The sequence below is a fragment of the Anopheles cruzii genome, chromosome 2 (genome assembly GCF_943734635.1).
Source record: "Anopheles cruzii chromosome 2, idAnoCruzAS_RS32_06, whole genome shotgun sequence".
Lineage (NCBI taxonomy): Eukaryota > Metazoa > Arthropoda > Insecta > Diptera > Culicidae > Anopheles > Anopheles cruzii.
The window spans coordinates 60,612,213-60,634,184 of record NC_069144.1 but is presented as its reverse complement, the minus strand read 5'-3'; the positions used below and the strand labels follow the sequence as shown (position 1 = coordinate 60,634,184).

The window sequence follows — 21,972 nt, the reverse complement described above, 5'->3', positions numbered from 1 at the left end:
TGTACAAGCTACCAATACCAATTGCTAGTATTAATTGATCCACGAAACGCACAATCGAATTGTGTTTCGATTACTTAAAATTATAAACACCAAATTCGAAAGAACGGATGATTTTTAATCGGCACACTGGAAAGTAATCTGAGCTGCCCACCTTTCATGTAGCAACGCAGGGCTCGATCTTCTTACTTTCCCGCTTTTCCTTTGACAGCCGGAGCAGCGTCGGCGTTTGGCTTTCGGACCGGCATTCTGTTTTGCCCTTAAATTAGCGTTTTCGATCTCGTGCCCGATTTAAAGATGCTCAGCAGGTTAGTGACCCGATGCGGTTGGCTGCACCGGAATCGGTTAACGAAATGTGTGTTCTTCTCTCCCGGCTAGGCCCGGATCTCCGGGACAACGAAGTCCCATCGTCTCGCGGACGCTAACGCTAAATTTGAGCAAAAAACGGTCCAAGGAATGGCTGTGCTGGGGAACGATGAACGTACTGTTGCTCTCGGTGCTTCTGTTCGACATTTCCAACAAGTGTCCGTACTCGTTTTCGCCCTGGTACTACGTTGAGTATGCGGCGGCCGCTATACTCGCCTGCAGTATGACCTATTACTACGCGCAGTACTTCTTCTACCTCTTCGGAACGGAACCAATAAAAGGCACCGAGCAGCAGCGTCAAATGCTGCAGGTAGCCACGGACGACAATTCCTTCATCACGACGCCACGGCAAACGAAAAAACCCACCAGTGCGGAAGCTTCGCCCGTGACCGTTTCCACGTCACTGTTGTACTCACTGAACAAATCGGCGGACCATGCGGTGACCCCGCCACCACCGGGTTGGCCGAACAACCGTCGTGCCAATACACCACCGCGGCAACAGTTGTCACCACAGGATCGGAACAGTTCATACGACGGCCAAACACAAAATGTTAGCGCCGGATCGCCGGGCATGTTTTCAACCACTATGCGAAAGCTGGCCATTCCGAGTGACACCATCGTCGATGAGCAACAGTTGGACAGTTTTTTGAAGTATGTTCCCCGAGCCGTGCCGTACGATCCGGTGATCGTTTATTAATTTTGTTCCAACATTTTTTAGTAGGGAAGGCTCACTGGACAAAATGAGTCATTCGTACAAGGAACACATGAACATATCCGATGCGTTGATGAATTCTTTTTACGGCCGCTCGCAGATGTACGACATGGCCACTTTGCTGAAAAACTCCGTGTACCAACTGTCGTCGTCGGTCACACCGAGCAAACAGCTTGCCAAGGAGCATGAAACGGGCGCGTACAACGCCTTCATGGACGGCAGCCCGGAAGGGTTGAAGAAAGTGTCGACCACACAGCTGTCTAACTACGTAGGCAATCTGCGAATGTGGATATCGCTCACGATTCTACAGCGCATCGAAGAGGAGGTTAACCTTGCGGACCAGGCGTTCAAGAGCCGAGGCTTTGCCGACATTCAGATCGGAGCCATCGGGTTGGAGCGGCTGAAGAAGACGGCCGAGAATCAGCAGCTCGTTTCGCTGTACATACCGCGGTTGCCGCTGTTGATTCCGTTCCTGGAAATGAGCACCAACCAGGAGTACCTGGTGCAGCGTATCAAAGACCTGTCGAAGGGTAGCTGCATAGCGGACTATCGCTGGAACTCGGGTGCCAGCTACAAGGGTCTTTCCTGGGACGAACACCTGCCAACCGATTCCGCAGTAAGTCGATGATGGAACTTGTCGGAACTGCGGAATGATGGGAATGGTCTCGTTTCTTCCTCAGATCATCTTCCACCTTTTTTGCACCTACCTAGACAGCCAATTGCGTCCACTACCGCAGCCCGGTGGCCGCCCCTTCTACAACCGGTACGTGGTGGTGGGCGACAAGAAATCCTCCAAAGAAACGTTGGCCGAGGTGAGCGGGAAAAACAAGGCAAAATGTGCCATCCTCTGTACCAATCCGATGAAACCGAAGCTGAACTTTGTTTCGGATGATAAAATCCATAGCTGCGCTTACGTGAGTTCCTATGTCCGTTATTTGCTGTGTTGGTCACTTTTTCTTTTACTGATTTCCACGTTGCGCCGCCCCGTTTTAGGACCGAAATAATTTGTTCTACGTCATCATTCAGTTTTTAATCTACATGAAAACACACCACGAAAGCTCGCTGGAAGGTATCAATCTGGGACGGAGTGGAATCAATATACTCTGCTGTATCGAAGACTGACCGGGCGAGTGAGTTCCTGGTCACTAATAAACTTATTGTAAAGCCGTGTAGTAGCTATTTGTAAAATAATATGTTACCTTCCGTGCGATAGTCATGCGAAGAAGCGCTAACAATTTAACGAATACGGTCACATTTCGTTTATGTCTTTATTTAAATGTTCAATATAGTTTTTGGAAGTTACATGACACAATTACGGTCTAAAATCGCCGCTTGGTAGTTACGTTTTGTAGAGTACTTCTTAAATTATCGCTCACACTGCTACTTACGATGTTCTAACGGAAAGGAAAACTAAATTTTAGATGGAGGTTTTCGAGAATCATATTCTGGGGGTCAGGAAATGAAAACAAGAAATGTGGCCCACTCAGAAACACGCTGTGTTCAGGCCACAATTCAACGGACAATGAAACGTAGCCGCTTCAACCTTTCTACTGCCCACAGCGGCGTTTATGCTAATAAAGAATACGTTAAGGACTAGATAAACCTTACTCTGCACACAAGCAAAACAGCGAAAGAACGGTTTAAATCAATTAAGCATGTAAACAAAAAACATTAACGACATTTAACGGTAACGGATTGCGAAATCTGTGCGCCGGGGGCTTTGTAGATTTTGATTTTTCTTCTCCGTAGGATTTGCACTTCAATTACGATAAAGGCGCCATTTCAAGCAACAATCCATGGCTCACTGGATGATGATGTGGTGTGTACGTGAACTGATAGAAACGGTTTATGCTACGCGATTCAGGCTTTGCCCGCTTTGCTGCGCACCGGGAAAACTCTTATGCTGCTAATATATGGGTCTCTCGGGTTCCACTACCTTTAATGAGTTTTATCGTAGGTGTTCTTGTGCCCATAACCAGACACGTAGCCGGATTTGTCGACCATGTCCTTTCGGCCGGCGATACCCTTCCCTTTCCCGGTCTCGTCAAACCGTTGCTTGTGCGAACCGGTGTACTTGGAAACGTCCGTAAGGCGGGCCACAGTGTCGGCCGCCTTTCCCGGCTAGAATAGAAAGTCAGAGTCGTGTCACCGGAGCTACCAAAGTGCGATAAGAGATTATACCGTACCGTTGCATTGTGGACCCCCGGAGCACCACAGTTTGCCATTTTGCTCTTGATTTCCTCCAGTTCCACCTTTTTGGTCTTTGCCAGATCGTCCAGAAATTTGTTGTAGTCATCGATGGTTAGCTTCATCGATTTCAGCTTCTTGAAGTGGATGCCGGTATCGGTGGTCGTTATCTTTTTGTCGATAACCTGCGGCAGAGAGAGCGAGCGAGAGAGAAATTAACACCCGTTCGTCCCGCACGGGTGCCGGACACTTGCCTTGGCTTGTTTCATCCATTTATCACTCTGCGAAAGCGTCAAATGCTTGCCGTCGGACTTGGTGTCTCCGAACTTTGAGAATGCTTTAAACTGCTCCTTGAACGCGGCACAGGACACGGGCTTGGGCGGTGTGCCATTGGCAGCGGCACTACTCGGTTCCGGTGTTTTCGGTGTGGCCGGTTCCTCCTTCTGTTCTAGGGCCAGTTCCGCTACCTCGACACTTACATTGTCCACCACATCGGTTCCGTTCGTCGGTTGGCTTTCGTCCGCCATAATGTGTGATCTGCAAGAAAAAATAGGCAAATTTTCGAGTTAATTGCGCCGAGTAGGCATTCCGTTTTATGCTGGCCAAGCGCGTGCAAAACCAACCGATGGACCGCAACGTGTGTGTACATCTTATCGCGCCCTTGCCTTGCCCTATACGATTCTTAAATTTGGGACCGCCGCGTCTGGGTGGTAAGTCCGCTTTGCATCGCGGATTGGCGCCAACTGGCTGATATTTTTCTGCTCGCTGTTGTGATCATTAGCACCTCCGGGAGAACTCAGACGACACTGAGATGGGTTTAAATAAACAACACTCTGTGTTGCGTTTGCCTACGTCGTCTCTTTTTTAAAACACGCTTTAAAGCACGCTTTTCGACGGGCTTATGAGTTCCTAATATTGAATTTGGTTTCCAATCAACTGCCAACACGTATCTTTAATCGGTATTAACTCAACCGGAAGTGTGGCAATCAACCATATCACGCCGTGATGTAGGTCGCCTCCGTGGTGCGAAACATGTCGTTCAGCACCTTAATCGGATCGCAAGTTGCCGATGCTGGCCAAAATCATATTTATGAAGCAATGGGTAAACATGGACACGCACGGCACCGTCTAGTGCGCCCAGCGGGGAGGAGGCCACACAGCATGATAGTAGCTGAAAATTGTGGAAACCGATACCTATTGCTGGCGATCAATTAGCGGTCCGCTGGCGGCGGTGCATTCAGATAGTACACTGCGATGGCGATGTTTAGGTTTGTTCAACATCCACTCTCGAGCACTCCGCTACTCTGGACATTTCGCAACGCCGGCGGCGAAGCTCATGTCGAGCGACTAATCGGGTCTGTTGGAAGTACAGTTTAGCACAAACGATACGGGGGTCAGCAGCGGTATCGCGTTTCGGTGGCGGAGGGCCCCTGCGACGCGCTTATCGAAGTGGCGCAATTGCCATCACGGGCACAATATCTTTCCAGCTCATTGACGGTCGGCCGGTCGGGGCCCTCCCTCCCCGGGGTCTACCGGTGCTGATGCATTGTGATTTTACTGATGGCCGCCGCGTCGCGGTTCCAAACAACGCGAACGTGACATTATGTATTTTCAGGCCTAATCTTAACTTTGATGCATCTTGGCTGGCCATGGCTTTTAGCGTTAGATGTAGCTTCAAACGTTAACGGGTTTCTCAGGGTAATCTGCCCGCTAATGGCCCTTGTATGTTAAAATATGTGAATAAAAACCCCCACACACAATCCTGGGAGCGCTCAAGCGCGGCCCAACATCTCGCCGGCGATATGCGCCGGTGCTGAAGATGCGAAAAATTAAATATGTACACAGCAGCAAACCCGGCAACGCCTGGTCGTGGTCCATGATGGATGCGCTCGGCGACGATGACGGCGATGTTTACTGCTTCATTACATCATTCGTCCGGCCCTGGGTGCTACATGAAACACCCTCCGTCTCCGTGGACCAGCTGATGGGGCGGTGTGTATTCCATTCTCCAATTCCTGGGGCGGTCCGAGGGAGGCCACGGAGTGCGGAGCACGTTTTAGGCAGCCACCAAAACAAACAGAATAAATTTAGACATTACTTCAGCGCGCGCGAGGGGACCCTCCTATATGAGAATGAACTTGGCCGCTTAACTACGTGTCCGTCGGGGATGGAAATTTGTTGAATAAAAAATGCTACTGCATTCATCCTAATGCTTGCGTGTGACACGTGCGTGCGAAGGTTTGAGAAATTTCAAATTTTCTGCGTGCACCACACCGCGTTATGATGTCATTTACACAAATATCGGATCTGGCCATCGGACACTTTTTTTTGCTAGAAAATAGTGAAACAAAAACCTCTGTTATTGGCACACTGTTGTGCCGCTGCGGGCCGGCCGGCCAGGTTCAACGAGGGGTTAATAAGATAAGTTTGCTGTCTTCTGTTTTATGATGGCGGCGGCAAAGATAACAATTGCTGTAGGTCAAGTGAGTCAAAGCGTGGCCGCGCGTTCCTAGGTGCAATTTTGAACCGTTTTTTAAGGTATCGAACGATAACAGCTCTTGATTAAATTCCCATTCCGCGTCACGCCAGTCTTGCAATATGAACCAATCGCGGGCACCGAAAGTAACAAAGACTTTTTATTAATCACAATAAAGGAACCAGGGTGCATCCGTACTAGACTTTACCTTTATGATCAATTTAAACGGGGGCTTAAACAGCTTAAATGCGAGTTTGCATTATCATCAGATCCGGGTTCGGTCCCTCAAGGGGTTCGCCGTTGGGACCACTCGACACATTTAAAAAACGAACCAAAGTCACGCAGCAGGCCGCGCCTGTGCCATTTTTCATCGCGAAGGAAGCGAAGTATTATCCTGTGGTTGGGACTAAAAATAGCTTCTGACTCATGGCCTCCTCCAGAGCAGTGAGTCATCTGAAGGAGCAAATCCTTGCCAAATGCACGTCCTGGTCCTGGGCATAAAAAGGCCATTTCCTCTGTGTGTGTGTCCGCAGAATCGAGAGGAAGAGTTGTTTGCCGTTACTTCTTGGCGCGCACTTTCGATTTAGTAAATCCGTGTGGCGTGCTGAGACACACCTCCTTGGCGCGCTGGTGCGCATGAAGGATCCTGGCAGCCTTGAGCAGGCTGAACGTAAACAAAGGATTGTCCGGGCAAAACGGATACGCAAAAGAAAGGAGAAAAAGGCTGGGCGTAGGAATGGGGTGACATTTGCCTCGGACTATATTCCATTTCATTGCGCCATTAGCCACTAGCGGTTACTATTTCCCCCCTTTGGACCATAAAAAGAAACAAATGCAAACGAAAGGACGCCGTCGTGTCCGTCTGGTGTGTGGCCCTAATCTTTTCCGTTACACCCCGGGCCGGCGCTAGATTAGAGAGCCATTTGAAGGGGGCGGGGAACGTGGAACGGGTCACTGGTGTGCCACTTCCGCTTGCTGTCGTGCACGAAATCGCCACAAAGCCCGCGGTGTGGCCGCGGATACAGTCGGGCATGGGTTTTTTGACGCGGTACAAAATTCTGACCAAGCATTCCGCTGGATGCGAAGAAGGACGGAGTTTTGCGCCTCACACGACGGCGGTCACCTCGAATGGCGGAAGTGCGACAATGCGCATGAACCAGTATTGATCCGGCGGTCCGGTCTCGGTACGCGGATTCACCAATAGCATCACTCGTTCATCATCATCATCGTCATCATAATGGGAGCAGAATCTCGCCATCGAATCTACTGGTGGGAGATGAATCTCGTATTTTTCTATTTTCCATTTCTGGAAATCGGTGGCGTTCGCCTTTTTGGATCACTGCCAACAAAATTTCACTATCCGGGGCCTGTGGCCTCTGGGTTTCTATTCTTTCTGGATTTGATTTCCTGTTGCACACATTTCTATTTCCAGCAACCGAAAACGGACGTTCGCACTTTTTGCCATTACCTTCAATCGGTACGCGCAGCACGGCACAAAGGATGGTGAAATTCCTTCAAAGCACTCCCGTACTTTATCAATTTAAATTTTAAATATTTAAAAACCCTCTGGGCTGGTTGGAACACTAATACGCGCGAACTCGGGAATTCGGGAGTGCGTCCAGAGTAGGCGGGAAACGATTTATTTTTGCTCACTGAACTGCTCACTTCGAATGAAAACTGAAGACTGCGCCGCCTTGGATGCTTTGATTTGGTGAGATGATGTGAGAAGGTGACTGCAGAGCTAGTGAGCGTGAGAAGCGATTGGCGAGACTAACTTTCTCACCCAATCCGCCCGGTTTGCTTTCAGAGTTAAATAACAACATTACATTTTACTGAAAATCCAGTTTTTTAACTAATTTGATGGAACTCATTACACTACGATTCCACCAGCGTTCGCGGTTGGTAAACTTTATTTTTCTCTTTATCAGATATTAACTTTGCATCATAAACTAAGTGCATTTTCACTTCACACAACACCGTGCAGCGCGGAACCAGCGTTTTTGTTCGCCCTTGATCGTTTACGTACGGGTTTACGCCTTAGCTTTGCTGTCTCCTTGCTTCCCGCTTTCCACCGGTTCGGGTTTAGCTTCCTTCTCCTTGTTCCAACTGGACAGACCCTCGGGCAGCGTAGTGTCCTCCTCGAACGAGCCCGTTCCCTCCACAAACTCTTCGTACGTCGATTTCTCAGGGAATGGGCGCTTACCGAGCAGCTCGATCATATCGTCGCGACTGAGAATCTCGTTTTTCAGTAACCGCTCGGCCACCTTCTCCACGTCCGGACGATGCTTCGTGAGCAGCTCTTTCGTTCGCACGTACGCTCGGCCGATCAGCGAGCGGACCTCCTCGTCGATGATTTGTGCCGTCTGCTCCGAGTACGGTTTGCTGAACATCGGATCGCCCGGCTGGGAGGTGTCGAAGCTTACGTTGCCCACCTTCTTGTTCATACCGAAGCGCGTGATCTGTGCGTACGCACTGTCCGTGATCTTTTTCAGGTCATCCTGGGCGCCGGTTGTGATGCGGTCGAAGAAAATCTCCTCCGAAACGCGTCCGCCCAGGGTCATGCACATTCGATCGTACAGCTGCTCCGTCGAGAGCAGATACTGGTCTTTCGGGAGGTACTGCGCGTAACCCAAGCCCTTGCCGCGCGGGATGATCGAAACCTTCAGCAGTGGATCGGAGTGCTCCAGGAACCAACCGCATACGGCGTGGCCGGCCTCGTGGTACGCAACGGTGCGCTTCTCTTCCGGCGACAGTACGTTCGTCTTTTTCTCCATGCCCGCGATCACGCGTTCAATCGCTTGCTCGAAGTGCTTCAAGACGATCGAATCGTGCAGGTCGCGAGCCGCAATGAGTGCGGCCTCGTTGCACACGTTCGCAATGTCGGCTCCGGTGAAACCCGGTGTCAGTGCGGCCATTTTTCGAGCCAAATCCATCTTGTCGAGGTCGGTCCGGAGCGGCCCCAAATGCACCTTGAAAATGCTGGCCCGTCCCTTAATGTCCGGTGCGGGCACAAAGATCTGTCGATCGAAGCGTCCCGGCCGGAGCAACGCTTTGTCTAGGATGTCCACTCGGTTCGTGGCGGCCAGCACGACGACGTTGGTGGTCGTGTTGAAGCCATCCATCTCGACCAGCAACTGGTTGAGCGTGTTCTCCTGCTCCGAATGTCCGCCGAAGCTTTTGCCTCCACGCTTCCGGCCGACCGCATCGATTTCGTCGATAAACAGAATGCAGGGAGCGCTTTTCCGAGCCATGGCAAACATGTCGCGCACACGAGACGGGCCAACACCGACGAACATTTCCAAAAACTCCGATCCGGACACGGTGATGAACGGAACGTTCGCTTCACCAGCCGTCGCCTTGGCCAGCAGCGTTTTACCCGTTCCCGGAGGGCCGGTCAGCATTGCGCCTTTGGGAATCTTTGCACCCAAATCGATGTACTGCTGGGGATTTTTCAGAAAGTTCACAAACTCCATAATTTCAATCTTGGCCTCTTCACAACCAGCAACATCTCTGAAATGAGAGCAGAAATTATTGACCCATGATTGGGCAAAATGGGGGGCACACAAGAATTTACCTGAAACCAACATTAATTTCATTGGCGTTAATCAACTTGGCCGTAGATTGCATCACTCCGCCGAACAATCCGCCGCCTCGGCGCCCTCCACGGCCACCCATCATTTCGGACGATCGGCGCATCATGTACACGAGAAAGCCGATGATTAACAGCGTCGGCAGTAGCCCGGTCAAACTGGAAGCCTCGAGCTCACTCCGATAGACCACAGGAACGAAGTTTACCGGCTCGATATTCATATCCGTTTGAGCGTTTTCCAAATTGCGCTCGAACGAGTCCACGCTACCGATGTTGAACCATAGTACGCCCTTGGGAATGGGAAAACATTGTAAAAGTGCCTGTCCAGCTGGTCCAATGATCCGCCAGTCTTACCGAGGAATCCGACGCATTTCCCGGAGTTAGCTTAACGCGAACCCATTTTTTGTTCACGACTTCCAACTTATCAACGATGCCACGAGCGAGGTAGCTTGAAAATGGTTAAAAAGGATACATTATTAGTTGCGGTGGTCACAAGGACATTCAAACGATCACGCACTTGTTGATGAATTCTTTCCATGTCACTTCCTTGTAGCCCATTTCGAAGTAAGCGATCGCCGATATTAGTGCCACTCCAGCTAACGCCCCAAAGATCAACATCTTCTCCTTATCGCCATCCTCACCACCATCGATCGGTCGGCCCGAGCCACCGGAACCACCGGAACCACCCTTACCACGGGCTGGTTGCGGCGAAAACATTCCCAGGTTCCAGTCGTTCTTCTGTGTCGACTCTCCGGGCGCTTGGGGTGTTCCGGGGGGCGGTTTCTCGGTGAGTGGCTTGTCATCCTTGGCCGCCGCCGCAGCGGATTCAGACTTTGTGGCCCGCTTTCCTCCGCCCGATCCCGGTGGTTTGTAATACTTTTCGAACCCCTTGGGTGGTTTCTCGCAGAACAGCTGAATCCGGTGAATGAATTCGTTCCACGTGCGGTTGCTTCGTGTTTGCAGGTAACTTAAACTACGAATAATCTGTAAAGACTGAGCCGTTAGAACAAGAGTAGGCAAGTTTTAGCGGGCACTGGTTGCCGCTCTGCTTACCTGCTCACAGTCCGTCCCGTTCACCGTCCGATGTTGCCGGTTCAAGCCGACCAGAACGGATTCGAGTTTCTTGGCCGTCGTCAGCAAACGATAAGCCATGGTGCGGGATTGGATTGTCTGCTCTGCACATGCAACTATTCACAACTTTGCGCCCGGTGTCCTGCACTGTAGCATAATATGCTTTATTACACAATCTTCCTGTGAACTTCGAGTTTTGATGAAATCCTGTTCACTTGTTTCGTGCGTGTGATGATGATGAAAATTCTCACACACAAATTGCGTGACATGTGTGTCATAACACGCCGTTTGACAGCCGGCACTGGCGGCGGCAGGGCTGCTTTGGCGTACACGGACAGCGTGTGAAAAAATCCAGCGCGTAAAAAGGTTTCAAATTGGGTGCTACGATCTTGAACATTTTCTACCCGTTATTATCTCTCGCCATTAATGTCTCACGACTTGCGTTTTATCAATCTCGTAAATTAGTGTGGCGGTTGAAATGAATGTACCGGCAACACGGCCGCCGCTTTGTTATCATTCGGTCATATGTTACGAATCAGTCTCAAAAGAGAATACGCATGGTAGACGAGCGAATGAAATTATTCAAGCCGCGCAGTGCGATGGGGAGCGGAACGAAAATGGTGCCTTAGCCAGAGTGACACTTTCTACCAATATCAAAACAACAATAAAGACTCAACAAATTACGTCTGCTTGTGACTGAAAAAATAAGCCTGAAAGCAGTTAAAGAAGTGTCTTAAAGTTCTTATTAGTCAATCAGCGCGTAACAGACACCTGCGTCTTGACCTCACGCAGTGCAGAAAAAAAACTCGGCGGAACACCTGAACCGGAAGCCAATCCCTCGGGCGAGCGATCAGCAGCATGGTGATATCAGCCGATCATGAGCGCAACGGAATCGCAGATTTCTTCACGCAAGTTGACCCTGAAGTGCGAAAAGTTACGCTCGCCATTGGGAACATCATCTCGAAAAACTCAATCAAAGAGATTACGTTGGAAAGTAAGTGAAGTAAGGCGGGCAGGACGAAGAAGAACCTGGGGGGGATGGCAGCCAAATGCAACCGCCCGGCGGCGGTCGGCTAGCATATCTCGCATATCTCGCTTATCTTTCAATTGTTTAATGAATAGTAATCAAAAAGATACAACCATTCGGGGCCATGCATGATTTACGAGGGCCGGATTTTACGAAGCAATTGGAAGGATTTGGCCGAAAATCCCCCGTTTTTCGATAACACACAAACCTTGCATGCACCGTTTATCTAATTCCCAGTACTTTTTTTCGTAGAGTCGTTAAACGTGATGATGGAACATTGCCGCGATGCCGGATCGCTGCTGGCCAAGAACATCGTGAAACCGGAGTACCTTTACAAGTACCTTCAAACCTACAACATCAATTTACCGCAGGACAGTACAAAAGCGACGCTGATCGAGCATTGCTTGCTGCTCTGGAGACGGAAGTATGGTTCCAGTGGGGGGGATACCTCGAACATGCCGTCGTCGTCGGATCTCCCGGGTCCGTCGTCACAATCGTACGGTTTTCATTCACCGTCGGCTGATTCGAGCTCTTCCAGCACGGCTACGACCCTGCAGAGTCATATCGACGATTACAATGCCCTGGCCGCTTCTACGAATGGAGTTTTCTTCAACGAAAACACTAACGGGCCCGGCGAATCGGGATCGGATCCGCCCGGTCTCGAGCAGTATCCGGTCAATTTGCTAGCTCTCGACTACACGGTATGGTTCTTTCTCAAGTGGAACCGCAATTCGTTGGATGAAAGTGCCTTCTGGTTGGATGCCAACTGCACGGTATCGCTGGAGATTAGCGAAACGCAGCAGGGCACCGAGCAGGTGTGCGGCCCGCAAGACATCATCAACTTGATCCTAAGTCTTAAGTTCCAGTACAGCTTTCAGCTTGTTCCGAACATCATGTTTGACGGGTGCCAAGGGCGTATCGTTGAGTCGGGCGTAGTAGCACTGTCCTGTGGCGTGGTGTACAACAACCAGCCCGGACCAGACAATCGGTACGTGTGTCTGGGAGAGTTTGAAACCCTCATCGGATTGCGACGGGACCCCATGGAAAACAACAACTGGAAGATACGAATGCTAAAGCTCTACATTAGGTACAAACCGGTGGACAACCTACCGGCGTTAGGGAATAGTAAAATGCTCAGCAGCTGTCTTATGATTCCGTTAACGATGGATACAGTCTAGGGTCCGGTGAAGTGCTACTAAATTCGGAAGCTCAGCTCAACACGGCGGCGTATCTCATAGTGAACCCGTTAGCGATCGTTGCCATTAAGCCGGTTCATCATGCCATATCGAGATGTATTTTTTGTGAAAGGGTGCAAAATGCTGTATTATAGTGATTCGATAGGGAACCCATTTTTTCTGTCAATAAAACACCTTTGCGTAAGTTGGTCGTTCGGGTTGAACACGTAGGTGTCCGGAAACTTACGAGCGTTCGTGTGGACGTTACTATGTCGAACGAGCGTTATGGTCCGTTACGTGGCCCAGGCACGCGCATTGTTTTGACGTTTTTTCTCATAACACAACGATGGAAGCAACTGCTGACGACTTGCTGTCCTTCAAGGAGTTTCCGCTAATAGAAGAAACTAGCGGAAGTAGCGCACAAATTAATATCAACTCACCACAACGCACAACGGCTAGCTCGGCCGTCGAAACGCACGATGATCCAGCCACTCAAGGTAAGTTGGGTAGACGAAAAACAGTTCGAATCGCACGTCCTTCAACAATGGTTCTATCTCCGGCGCTTGCCGTGGACCAGGAGACAGCTCATCGAAGCCTGCATCAATTCTAAGCTTCAAGTACTATCAGCAATTTTTCGACGTTGATACAATGACCGTTGTGGATCGTATCGCCACCGCAATGGTTCCGAAGCGCGCTCCGGCGAACTACTTGAAGCTAAACATTGCCTCGAACCCGGATCTGTATGGCCCTGTTTGGATTGTGCTTACGCTGGTGAGTAGCAAGAAAACTCGTGTCTCGTGTCTCAATTCCGTAGCTTACATATCCCTTTTTACATGCAAGATTTTCACGATCGCCATTTCGGGCAACATGGCAAGCTACTTGCAAAGCACAGGAAACCATCATTGGCGTTACAGCTACCACCTAGTCTCGTATTCCGCCACGGCCATCATTTTGTATACGGTGCTCGTACCCACTGCTCTGTGGGCAATTTTGAGGTGGAGCGCAAAGCCCGTCGATCTGGACATCGAAGAAGATGCACCCCGATCGCCAAGTCTACTGTCGCTCATTTGCGTGTACGGATACTCGCTGGCCATCTACATTCCTGTTTCCGTCCTGTGGACCGTACAAGTATGACAATCGTCTATTGAGCAGTGCAGCTCACGCAAATAACACTACGGATTTCCCGCAGGTTTCACTAATACAATGGTTGCTGGTCATCACCGGAGCTTTCCTTTCGAGTTTCGCCCTGCTCACGGTGCTGATACCGGCCATTAAGAAGTCCAGGTATTCGCTGTTTATAGTGCTGGCCATCGAGTTGGCACACTTTGTCCTCGCAGCCGGTTTTATGCTGTACTTTTTCCACGCACCGGAAACCGAAGCACCAGTTGAAACCTTGACGAAGGCCTCCAGTGTCGCCAGTGTAGTGGTCAATACTACCATGCAAAGTAAGAAAATGTAAATCTGCATACGTTATCCGTAATACACACGTATCTAATCCATTGCAAACCCTATTGCAGTTTTTAATGAGTATATTACTGATAACTTCTCCTTAAATGATGGTCGAGATTTTGAATGCTGAAGCATTTTATTGACCCATTAGTTTTAAAGCCATTTCCACCAGTGTAATGGCAAGATGTCAGCCCGGCACGATGACATATTTGTTTACGTTTTCGCGTAAAACCGCACAAATAAACAATAGTTGATCAAACATCATGGTGGTTGCGATCGGGTTTGAGGGAAGCGCCAATAAAATTGGCGTTGGCATCGTAAAGGATGGCGAAGTGTTGGCAAACGAGCGCGAGACGTATATAACACCGCCGGGTGAAGGTAAGGCAAAGCAAGCGCTGCAAAGGTCACGAATGATCTTCTAATTTCTGTCGATCCTGTGCCTCAGGGTTTCTTCCCAAGGAGACCGCCCAGCATCACCGGTCGTGTGTGTTGGACATTTTAAAACGCACTCTGGACGTGTCCGGACTGTCACCACAGGACATCGATGTGGTGTGTTACACCAAAGGGCCCGGCATGGCTCCACCATTGCTGGCTGTGGCCATCGTAGCCCGAACGATCGCACAAATCTGGAACAAGCCCATCCTGGGGGTGAACCACTGTATTGGGCACATCGAGATGGGTCGCTTGATTACCAAAGCCGCGAATCCGACGGTGCTGTACGTGAGCGGTGGCAACACGCAAATCATTTCGTACGCCTGCAAACGGTACCGGATTTTCGGTGAAACGATCGACATAGCGATCGGCAATTGTTTGGATCGTTTCGCACGCATCATCCACCTTTCGAACGATCCGAGCCCTGGCTATAACATCGAGCAGATGGCGAAGAAAGGGCAAAAGTACGTGGCGCTCCCGTACTCGGTGAAGGGTATGGACATGAGCTTCTCGGGAATTCTATCGTTCATCGAGCAGAAGGCCCGTCCCAAGCGAAAGCAAAACAAGCGTGCGAAAGCGGAAGAAGGCGAACAGTGGACGGATGAGGATTTGTGTTTCTCGCTGCAAGAGACCCTGTTCGCGATGCTGGTAGAAACTACGGAACGTGCCATGGCCCATACGGGTTCGCAGGAGGTGTTGATAGTCGGTGGCGTCGGGTGTAACGTGCGGCTGCAGGAGATGATGGGCATCATGTGTGAGGAGAGGGGCGCCAAACTATTCGCCACCGATGAGCGGTTCTGCATTGATAATGGCGTGATGATTGCACATGCCGGTTGGGAAATGTTCCGCAGCGGAACGCGAATGGCTTGGAACGATGCAACCATAACGCAACGCTTCCGAACAGACGAGGTGGAAGTAACGTGGCGAGATGATTGATGGTTGCAAATGGGAATGAAATAAACAAAGTTCCTTATTTCGATTAACAACTACAATTTATATTGCCTTTCACAGTTCACAGTTGGCATATAAACTCGGACTCGCTGGTTTACCGAGGTTCATCGTTACCGGAACGGTGGGTTGTTCACCTTCCTTCGCCACTCTATATCGGTTTTCTCGACCATCTTTCAATCGGATCGGTATCATGGGGGCCGGTTTGCCCGTTTCGCGTGTCACAAACTCCCTCAGTAGCGGGGGCAGCTCAATTTCTCGCGGGAAAATCTTTTCCTGGCGCTCCACCAGCTTGCAGTACGATTTCTCTTCGTGTTTCGCAAGCAACCGATAATCGGCTTTATACGACGTGCTTTCCACCTCCACCAGTTTGGGATAGGTGCGTCCGCGGAACGTCTTCTCAACGGTTACACGCACTTTACGCTCCGGTTTCTAAAACAAGAGGAAGTTAAAGTTGACATATATTGATGGCTGAGAGCTTGCGTACCTCATCCGGAAGGGCTTCCACTTTGACGATTCTCATAAAACTTGGTTCCGGATAGCGCTCAAACATGCTGCGTACGACAACGCGGCCAACGCCAAAGTTTTTCAGGTTTCCAACAATTTCCCATAGCGTCTTGCCGCGGAAATCATTCGTGCGGCCAATGTACTTTATCGTGGACATGTTAATTTCGTAAACCGAGGGAAGGTTTTTGTGATTATTATGTAAACTCGTCGCATGCCGGCCAAAAGTAAACATGTCAAATAGGTGTGCAAACTCACCGTCAGATGTCGCCGCGATCGCATAGACGAATGTGGTACTGAAAACAACCGTTTTTAAATTTAAAACACAGAAACAGAATAAAACACGGCGAGTTACAAAACCGAATAAATAGAATAATTTATTCATCGAAGAGTACTGCTTAGGTTCTTATTGTTACACGCTAATGTTCGTTTCGCCAAACCCGTTCTCTAACTCTCGAATGCCTGCACATAGCATACACTTTAACTCCAGTTGCCTGACCAGCTGAAGAAGTTGAAAATATTATCAAATACATAGTAAACAGTTCCTACGCTATCACTGGGCGACGGCGCCACTGGTTATAGGGTCGATCAATAAATAGTAGTACTCCGTAGAAGATGCTATTAGAACCGTCCTCGAACCTGCTGGATCCAGTCCAGATAGTGGGCAACCTTGACGTACACACCGGGCACGTTCACCTGGCCGCAACCGATGCCCCACGACACGACGCCAACTACTTGCCAAACCCCGTTCCGTTCGCAGACGAGTGGACCGCCACCGTCGCCCTTGCAGGCATCCTTTCCTTCCTCGCCACCAGCGCACAGGAAGCCTGGGTTGAGGTTGTACGAGAAACCGAGCCGCGTCTGACGCAATTGATTCTGGCACTGGTAGTGGTTCACGATCGGTACATCGACCTCCTTCAGGATGTTCTGGTACTTTCCATAGTCCCCGAATGCATCCTTGCCCCACCCGGTGGTCCAGCAGCGTTGGCCAGAGAAGTCCGTCTGCTTATCGGGCAGGCAGGCGGGAGCAATGTGCGGGGCGCTCGTCAGATCAACTGGACGATCCATCTTCAGAATGGCCAGATCGTTGTCCAGCGTGCCGGCATAGTATTCCGGATGAACCTGGACCGAAATGATATCTCGCTCGATGTAGGGGTAGAACTCTACGTCATGATTGACATCCCACTCGCCGAGACGCACGCGTAGATCGAATCCATTGTAGCTGTGGTGACGAAGAGGACCATTAGATTTTGGTTCCGGTTCACCTGTAAGGCCAATTCGACTTACGTTTTCACACAATGCGCAGCGGTGATGATGTACAGATTGTCGATCAGGGTTCCTCCACAAACGTACACCGACTCCTTCGGATCCTTCTTCAGGATGGCCACCTGCCACGGATACTCTCCGAATTCGCTGTCTCCATCGATGTAGACCGGGTTCTTGATGCGACCGTTAATGCCCTGAGCGTTGCGAACGCCACACTTGCCCAGGTTTTGGCTCGGTGCATTGGGACGATACGCTGGACGACGGCAGCACACTTGGCGACCGCTGCACTGTTGCTGACCGGGACGTGGACCGTAGAAGGCCTGTCTCTGTGTAAGGCAGAATACAACATCGTTAGTTTACCCTCGTTTAAAGGAACCGCCCTACTTCGCCTGCTTTTGCTAGTTCCGTGGCCGTGGTGGTTAGTAAGGTCGGATTAGTCTTCGCTTACATACCTTTTCGGTGGAGAAAGATTTTTCTTGTACGGTGGACTCGATCGACTCTTCCGGCACGGCCGTTAGCTTACTCTCCAAGTCCTTCGGCACTTCAACGTCCGTCGAACGCCTACGCCGGCGGCTGTTCGGGAAGCTGACAGTGTCGCTACCTTCGGAATGCCCCGGGGCCTGTGTCGGAATGGTTTGAGTGGGGGGAAGGCGTACGTTATTATAGCCCTGCTGGTCATAGTTCTGGTACTGCCGACCGTACTGAGCCCTGTTCTGATTGATTGCGCTCGGTTCGGTCTGGGGATAGACGGATTGGTACTGGAAGTTACCGGCCGGCCGGTACGCGTTGGATTGGTCGAACGTAACGTTCGTGCTACGTCCCACCTCAACGGAATCGTATTCTACCGCGCCACCGTCGGCCACCGACGAAGCGTCGCGGAAATATGGTGGTCTTGGCCCACCGTACCCCGGTGGCGCACCCCCGGGACCGCCAAGCGGACCGCCAAAGCCCGGTCCAATGGGGAAGGGTGGCCGGTTAAAACCATGTGACCCGGGCCCAGTGTAGATCGGTCCGGGAGGCTTCGTGTAGATAAGTTCCGGACCACCGGGCCCAAACGGGGGTGGTCTAGAAAAAATGGGACCACCGTGAGGCGGGGGATGGCCATGGTGTGGAGGTGGATAGTACACTGGCGGTGGCCTAGGATAACCCTGATGGTAGTGTTCGTGCTGATTGAACACGTGGTAGATGTTTTGCTTCTTGGCCGCCAGCAGACCCCCGATCTTGTGGATCACGTTCTCCGTCGGCGTGACGTGCAGGTTCACCAGTGGCTTCAGCACCTTGTCCCCGTACTCGTCCTTCGTCACTTGCAGTGACAGCAGTGGGTTAAGGTTCACCAATCCCAGATTCAGCCCGTTCGCACCGATCGAACCAAAGTAAGGGTTCGGTGCCGGGTAAGGACCGTACGGGTTCAGAGGGTAACCGGAAGGATACGGCAGACCGAAGGACACACCGAAGGTAGGGACCACTTTCTTGTCACCGCCACCTCCACCGACGCCCAGGCGCTAGAAACACAGTAAGCAAACGACATCGACTATACTCTTGGGCACACATACGCACGCAAACCACACATAACACGCTCAAGCATAGGCTGTTCCGTCGACCGGTTAATAGGTAAGCGTTCCCCATTAGAACCCGAGCCGTCCGGCCGTCTATGATGGCATTCTGCTGTGTGTGTGTGTTTCCATGGTGCGTGTTCCCAGCCGGGCGAGTTTAGTGTGTCATCCGTCACGTGCTCCACTTGTTGCTCGAAACAAACTTATGGGGTGGTGGAAAGCTTGGGCGTCTGTCAACAGTTTTAGTTGCGTGGTGGTAACTCCTTCCGGTGTGTCCGCCTTCGGTCTGTGGTCCGTCCGTCCGATGTGGTGAACCCCAGAGAAACCGTTTTCTGGGTGAAGTGTCAGCTATTGACAACCATCTTGGTCGTCGTCCAGAGCCTACCGAGGTGCACAAGAAAAATCTGTCCAGCCACTTCCATCGCTGGGAGGCTACTTGGCGTCTTCTCAGGAGTTAAGGAGTTAGGACCGAACGAAAATTGGGGATTAATTTGATGTTTTCGCAAGCCGAACGGAACAGGGTTAGCGCAGTAATTTGGTTTGATAGAGATTAGGCCGGTTAGCAGTATCACGCGCCGCCTACTTACCGGTTCAATGTTGGCCTTCGCTTCGTTCGATTTGCCCTCGGGATCGGCAGCTGCCTCTCGTTTGCTGATCTTTTTGGCTACGGTCACGGTGCTTTTATCGGTCGGTGACGGCGATGCCGTGGCGTTCTTCGGGACACGCACCACTGTCATCGTGCCATTGCCATCGGTGATCACCACCTCATCGGCAGCCGCTTCGATGTCCGTCTTCAGGTTGCGCGGATCCAGTGGCAAGATCAGATCGTCCTTCCGGCCGATCACGTCCTGCGCCGGACACTGATCGTACGGAACGCACACACAATCTTCGATACCGTTGTTGAGGCCACCGTTACCGAACTGGCTGTACTGACCGCCGAACTGATCGCCGCCAAATTGTCCCCCACTGGAACCGAACTGTCCCCCGCTCGAGCCGAACTGTCCACCGTTGGAGCCGAACTGTCCACCGTTGGAGCTGAGTTGCCCTCCATTCGAGCCAAATTGACCATTACTGTACTGGCTGTATTTGTTGTAGTTGGCACCGTTTCCACCGAAGGTTCCCAAACCGTTCGCCGGTGCCGGTCCTTTCACGTTCAGTTCCTTCTTGTAGAGCGTCGGGTTGCTGGAGTGGTAGCTACCAGCCCCAGTACTCTGATAGGCGCCCGATATCTCTCCACTGTACAGCGAATTGCTGCCACTGCCCGATGCGCCGAACTGCGCCGGACCTTGGTTGAACAGCGTTTGTTTGCTTCCCTGTCCGAACCCTGAAGCGGTACCCTCGAAGACCGGTTTGCTTTGGGCGGCGTAAGTAGCGGACTGACCGAAGCCACCGTTGTTGTTGACACCCTTCAGCTCCTTGTAGTCGAACTCGGCACCGGCCAGGGGCGAAAATCCGCCGGTTCCGCCGACACCGGCCGTACCGTAGACACCGCCGGCTGAGTAGAGTCCACCGGTCTGGCCGTAGCTACCGGAGCTACCGCCACCGACGACGGCCGATCCACTCAGCACGGACGGGACGGGGTTGTTGACGACGACCGTCTTCGAGTCGGAAGACCCCTCGAGGTGGTGGTAGTGGTGGTGGATGTGCTGCTCGACCGGCTTCACGAGCGGTCCATCGTTCAGGACGAAACCCGGTTTAGTGAGGATACCGCCTTCGTAGATCTTCTCACCGGCACCGATCGGTTCGAACTCGAACGGAGGAACGTCCGACTCGTACACGGGACCCAGTGGCTTCGAGGGATAGGCCGAGGCGTAGCTGGGACCAGCGAAAGAAGCCTGAGGTCCACCGATGAACGGTGGGCGCTGTTGAGGTCCGGTGGCGTAGCCGATCTTATGCTGCGGAAGAGGCATCGGCTTCGGAGGTCCATACGGTCCCTGGTGTTGCGGTCGCGGTGGTCCTTGCACCGGCGGTGGAATTGGGGGTCGCTGGGCATACTGCTGCGGTGGTAGCGGAGGTCCTCGTGGCGGAGGTGGCCGACGGGGTGGTTGCTGTTGCTGGGCGTAGATCGGATAGTACGGCCGCTTGCCTTCGATCGCTTCGCCATCGCATTGCATCAGACCGAGCGCACACAGCTTGTCCTTGATGATGTTACGGGCCTGCGCATCGTCCGCATTCTGGAGCGCATCCTGCACCGATGGGTCACTGTACACCTCATCGAAACCTTCCAGACTGCGTCCCTGTCGGCCGCTGTCCAGGATGAAGTTCAGAATGTCCTCATCGCCGACTTCGGTCGCATTCTGCTGGCGGTCCGCTGGCAACACGCCGATGTCCTGTCGCTTCTCACGCACCTTATCCTCACCCAGCAAGCTGGCATCCAGGGGCAGCCAGCCCCATTCGTCTGCTCCGAAAACGGCCCCCACGGACACTAGCAGCAGCAATGCTGCGGAAGTGATCAGTCGCATCTTTCCGGTGCGCTGCGCTCGGAAGTGGCACTGTGTACGGTGGCAAGAAAGAAAGCATAATAAAACAGGTCATTCAATAGCTGGCCACGGTCCGTATGGCGGAAGAAAACATTATTAACCACGCTGACCGCGTGAATCGGCTCGCTCCAATGGCGTCTCTTTGTTACTTCGAACCGCGCCGATTACCTAACGACCAGTGGCGGCTGCCAACCGCGATGCCGTAATACGCGCCCCGCACATCTCATAACTCATTCTTCTTCCTGCCCGCAGACCGCGGCGAAGATCACGAAGTGACCGCAGAGAGTCGGAACGCGAAGGCGAAAGTGACCAGCGCTCGGAAGTAGGAAACCGGCCGAGTCAACTGGCCCCCTGCGGGCGCTGCTGCTAAGTGATTTGAATCACTCTTCTTGTCCATCGAGAGTTTGCCGTAAGTGCAGCAATGAATCCCCCCAAGGAAGCGACTGGACATTTCCCCGACAAAGGCCTCCATAGAAAATGGTTTCTTCCCAGAGACCCCAAACACAAAGGCCCGAGCTTGCTGAATATGCTGGACCGGGTCAGCGGAAGTAGACATGGTGCAAGATGGCCACTTGACCCTGACGGTGCACACAAGAAACTCGCGTGCGGATGTGAAATTGAGGAACTTTGCATAAAATGCATAAACGTTATCCGGTGATCTGTTTTCCATTGTTTTTCCCGTCGCTGGTACCCTGCCCAGGGTGAAGAAGAGCCCGAAACAATGGCCTCCCGCGTGTGTT

General features: G+C 51.7%; 8 protein-coding genes across 8 annotated transcripts; 4 read left to right on the top strand and 4 right to left on the bottom strand.

Moving 5' to 3' along the window:
- Window positions 1-294: 294 nt before the first annotated feature.
- On the top strand, window positions 295-2,197 carry LOC128267170 (transmembrane protein 209). Its single transcript, XM_053003959.1, has 5 exons — window positions 295-305; window positions 376-1,014; window positions 1,082-1,691; window positions 1,756-1,989; window positions 2,069-2,197. Exons 1-5 carry the CDS (start codon window positions 295-297, stop codon window positions 2,195-2,197), a joined length of 1,623 nt encoding a protein of 540 aa, XP_052859919.1.
- A 133-nt stretch (window positions 2,198-2,330) lies between these two features.
- Window positions 2,331-3,911, bottom strand: LOC128278167 (tubulin polymerization-promoting protein homolog). Its single transcript, XM_053016835.1, has 4 exons — window positions 3,886-3,911; window positions 3,517-3,799; window positions 3,262-3,447; window positions 2,331-3,196 (listed from the first exon to the last, which is right to left on the bottom strand). Exons 1-4 carry the CDS (start codon window positions 3,909-3,911, stop codon window positions 3,014-3,016), a joined length of 678 nt encoding a protein of 225 aa, XP_052872795.1. The 3' UTR covers window positions 2,331-3,013.
- Window positions 3,912-7,660: 3,749 nt separating this feature from the next.
- LOC128276033 (AFG3-like protein 2) lies at window positions 7,661-10,575 on the bottom strand. Its single transcript, XM_053014507.1, has 5 exons — window positions 10,381-10,575; window positions 9,845-10,311; window positions 9,682-9,775; window positions 9,313-9,617; window positions 7,661-9,248 (listed from the first exon to the last, which is right to left on the bottom strand). The coding sequence occupies exons 1-5, from the start codon at window positions 10,477-10,479 to the stop codon at window positions 7,769-7,771; spliced, it is 2,445 nt and encodes an 814-aa protein (XP_052870467.1). The 5' UTR covers window positions 10,480-10,575; the 3' UTR covers window positions 7,661-7,768.
- Window positions 10,576-11,204: 629 nt separating this feature from the next.
- Window positions 11,205-12,767, top strand: LOC128267879 (uncharacterized). The gene is made up of 2 exons (XM_053004828.1): window positions 11,205-11,392; window positions 11,678-12,767. Exons 1-2 carry the CDS (start codon window positions 11,257-11,259, stop codon window positions 12,601-12,603), a joined length of 1,062 nt encoding a protein of 353 aa, XP_052860788.1. The 5' UTR covers window positions 11,205-11,256; the 3' UTR covers window positions 12,604-12,767.
- Window positions 12,768-12,946: 179 nt separating this feature from the next.
- Window positions 12,947-14,097, top strand: LOC128267365 (protein YIPF1). The gene is made up of 4 exons (XM_053004183.1): window positions 12,947-13,097; window positions 13,178-13,371; window positions 13,441-13,728; window positions 13,790-14,097. The coding sequence occupies exons 1-4, from the start codon at window positions 12,947-12,949 to the stop codon at window positions 14,057-14,059; spliced, it is 903 nt and encodes a 300-aa protein (XP_052860143.1). The 3' UTR covers window positions 14,060-14,097.
- A 215-nt stretch (window positions 14,098-14,312) lies between these two features.
- LOC128277804 (tRNA N6-adenosine threonylcarbamoyltransferase) lies at window positions 14,313-15,418 on the top strand. The gene is made up of 2 exons (XM_053016331.1): window positions 14,313-14,427; window positions 14,495-15,418. Exons 1-2 carry the CDS (start codon window positions 14,313-14,315, stop codon window positions 15,415-15,417), a joined length of 1,038 nt encoding a protein of 345 aa, XP_052872291.1. The 3' UTR covers window position 15,418.
- A 61-nt stretch (window positions 15,419-15,479) lies between these two features.
- LOC128267948 (uncharacterized) lies at window positions 15,480-16,118 on the bottom strand. Its single transcript, XM_053004912.1, has 2 exons — window positions 15,917-16,118; window positions 15,480-15,861 (listed from the first exon to the last, which is right to left on the bottom strand). The coding sequence occupies exons 1-2, from the start codon at window positions 16,091-16,093 to the stop codon at window positions 15,487-15,489; spliced, it is 552 nt and encodes a 183-aa protein (XP_052860872.1). The 5' UTR covers window positions 16,094-16,118; the 3' UTR covers window positions 15,480-15,486.
- A 436-nt stretch (window positions 16,119-16,554) lies between these two features.
- On the bottom strand, window positions 16,555-21,214 carry LOC128277495 (uncharacterized). The gene is made up of 4 exons (XM_053015958.1): window positions 19,340-21,214; window positions 17,652-18,701; window positions 17,221-17,525; window positions 16,555-17,155 (listed from the first exon to the last, which is right to left on the bottom strand). The coding sequence occupies exons 1-4, from the start codon at window positions 21,212-21,214 to the stop codon at window positions 16,555-16,557; spliced, it is 3,831 nt and encodes a 1,276-aa protein (XP_052871918.1).
- Between the last annotated feature and the right edge of the window lie 758 nt (window positions 21,215-21,972).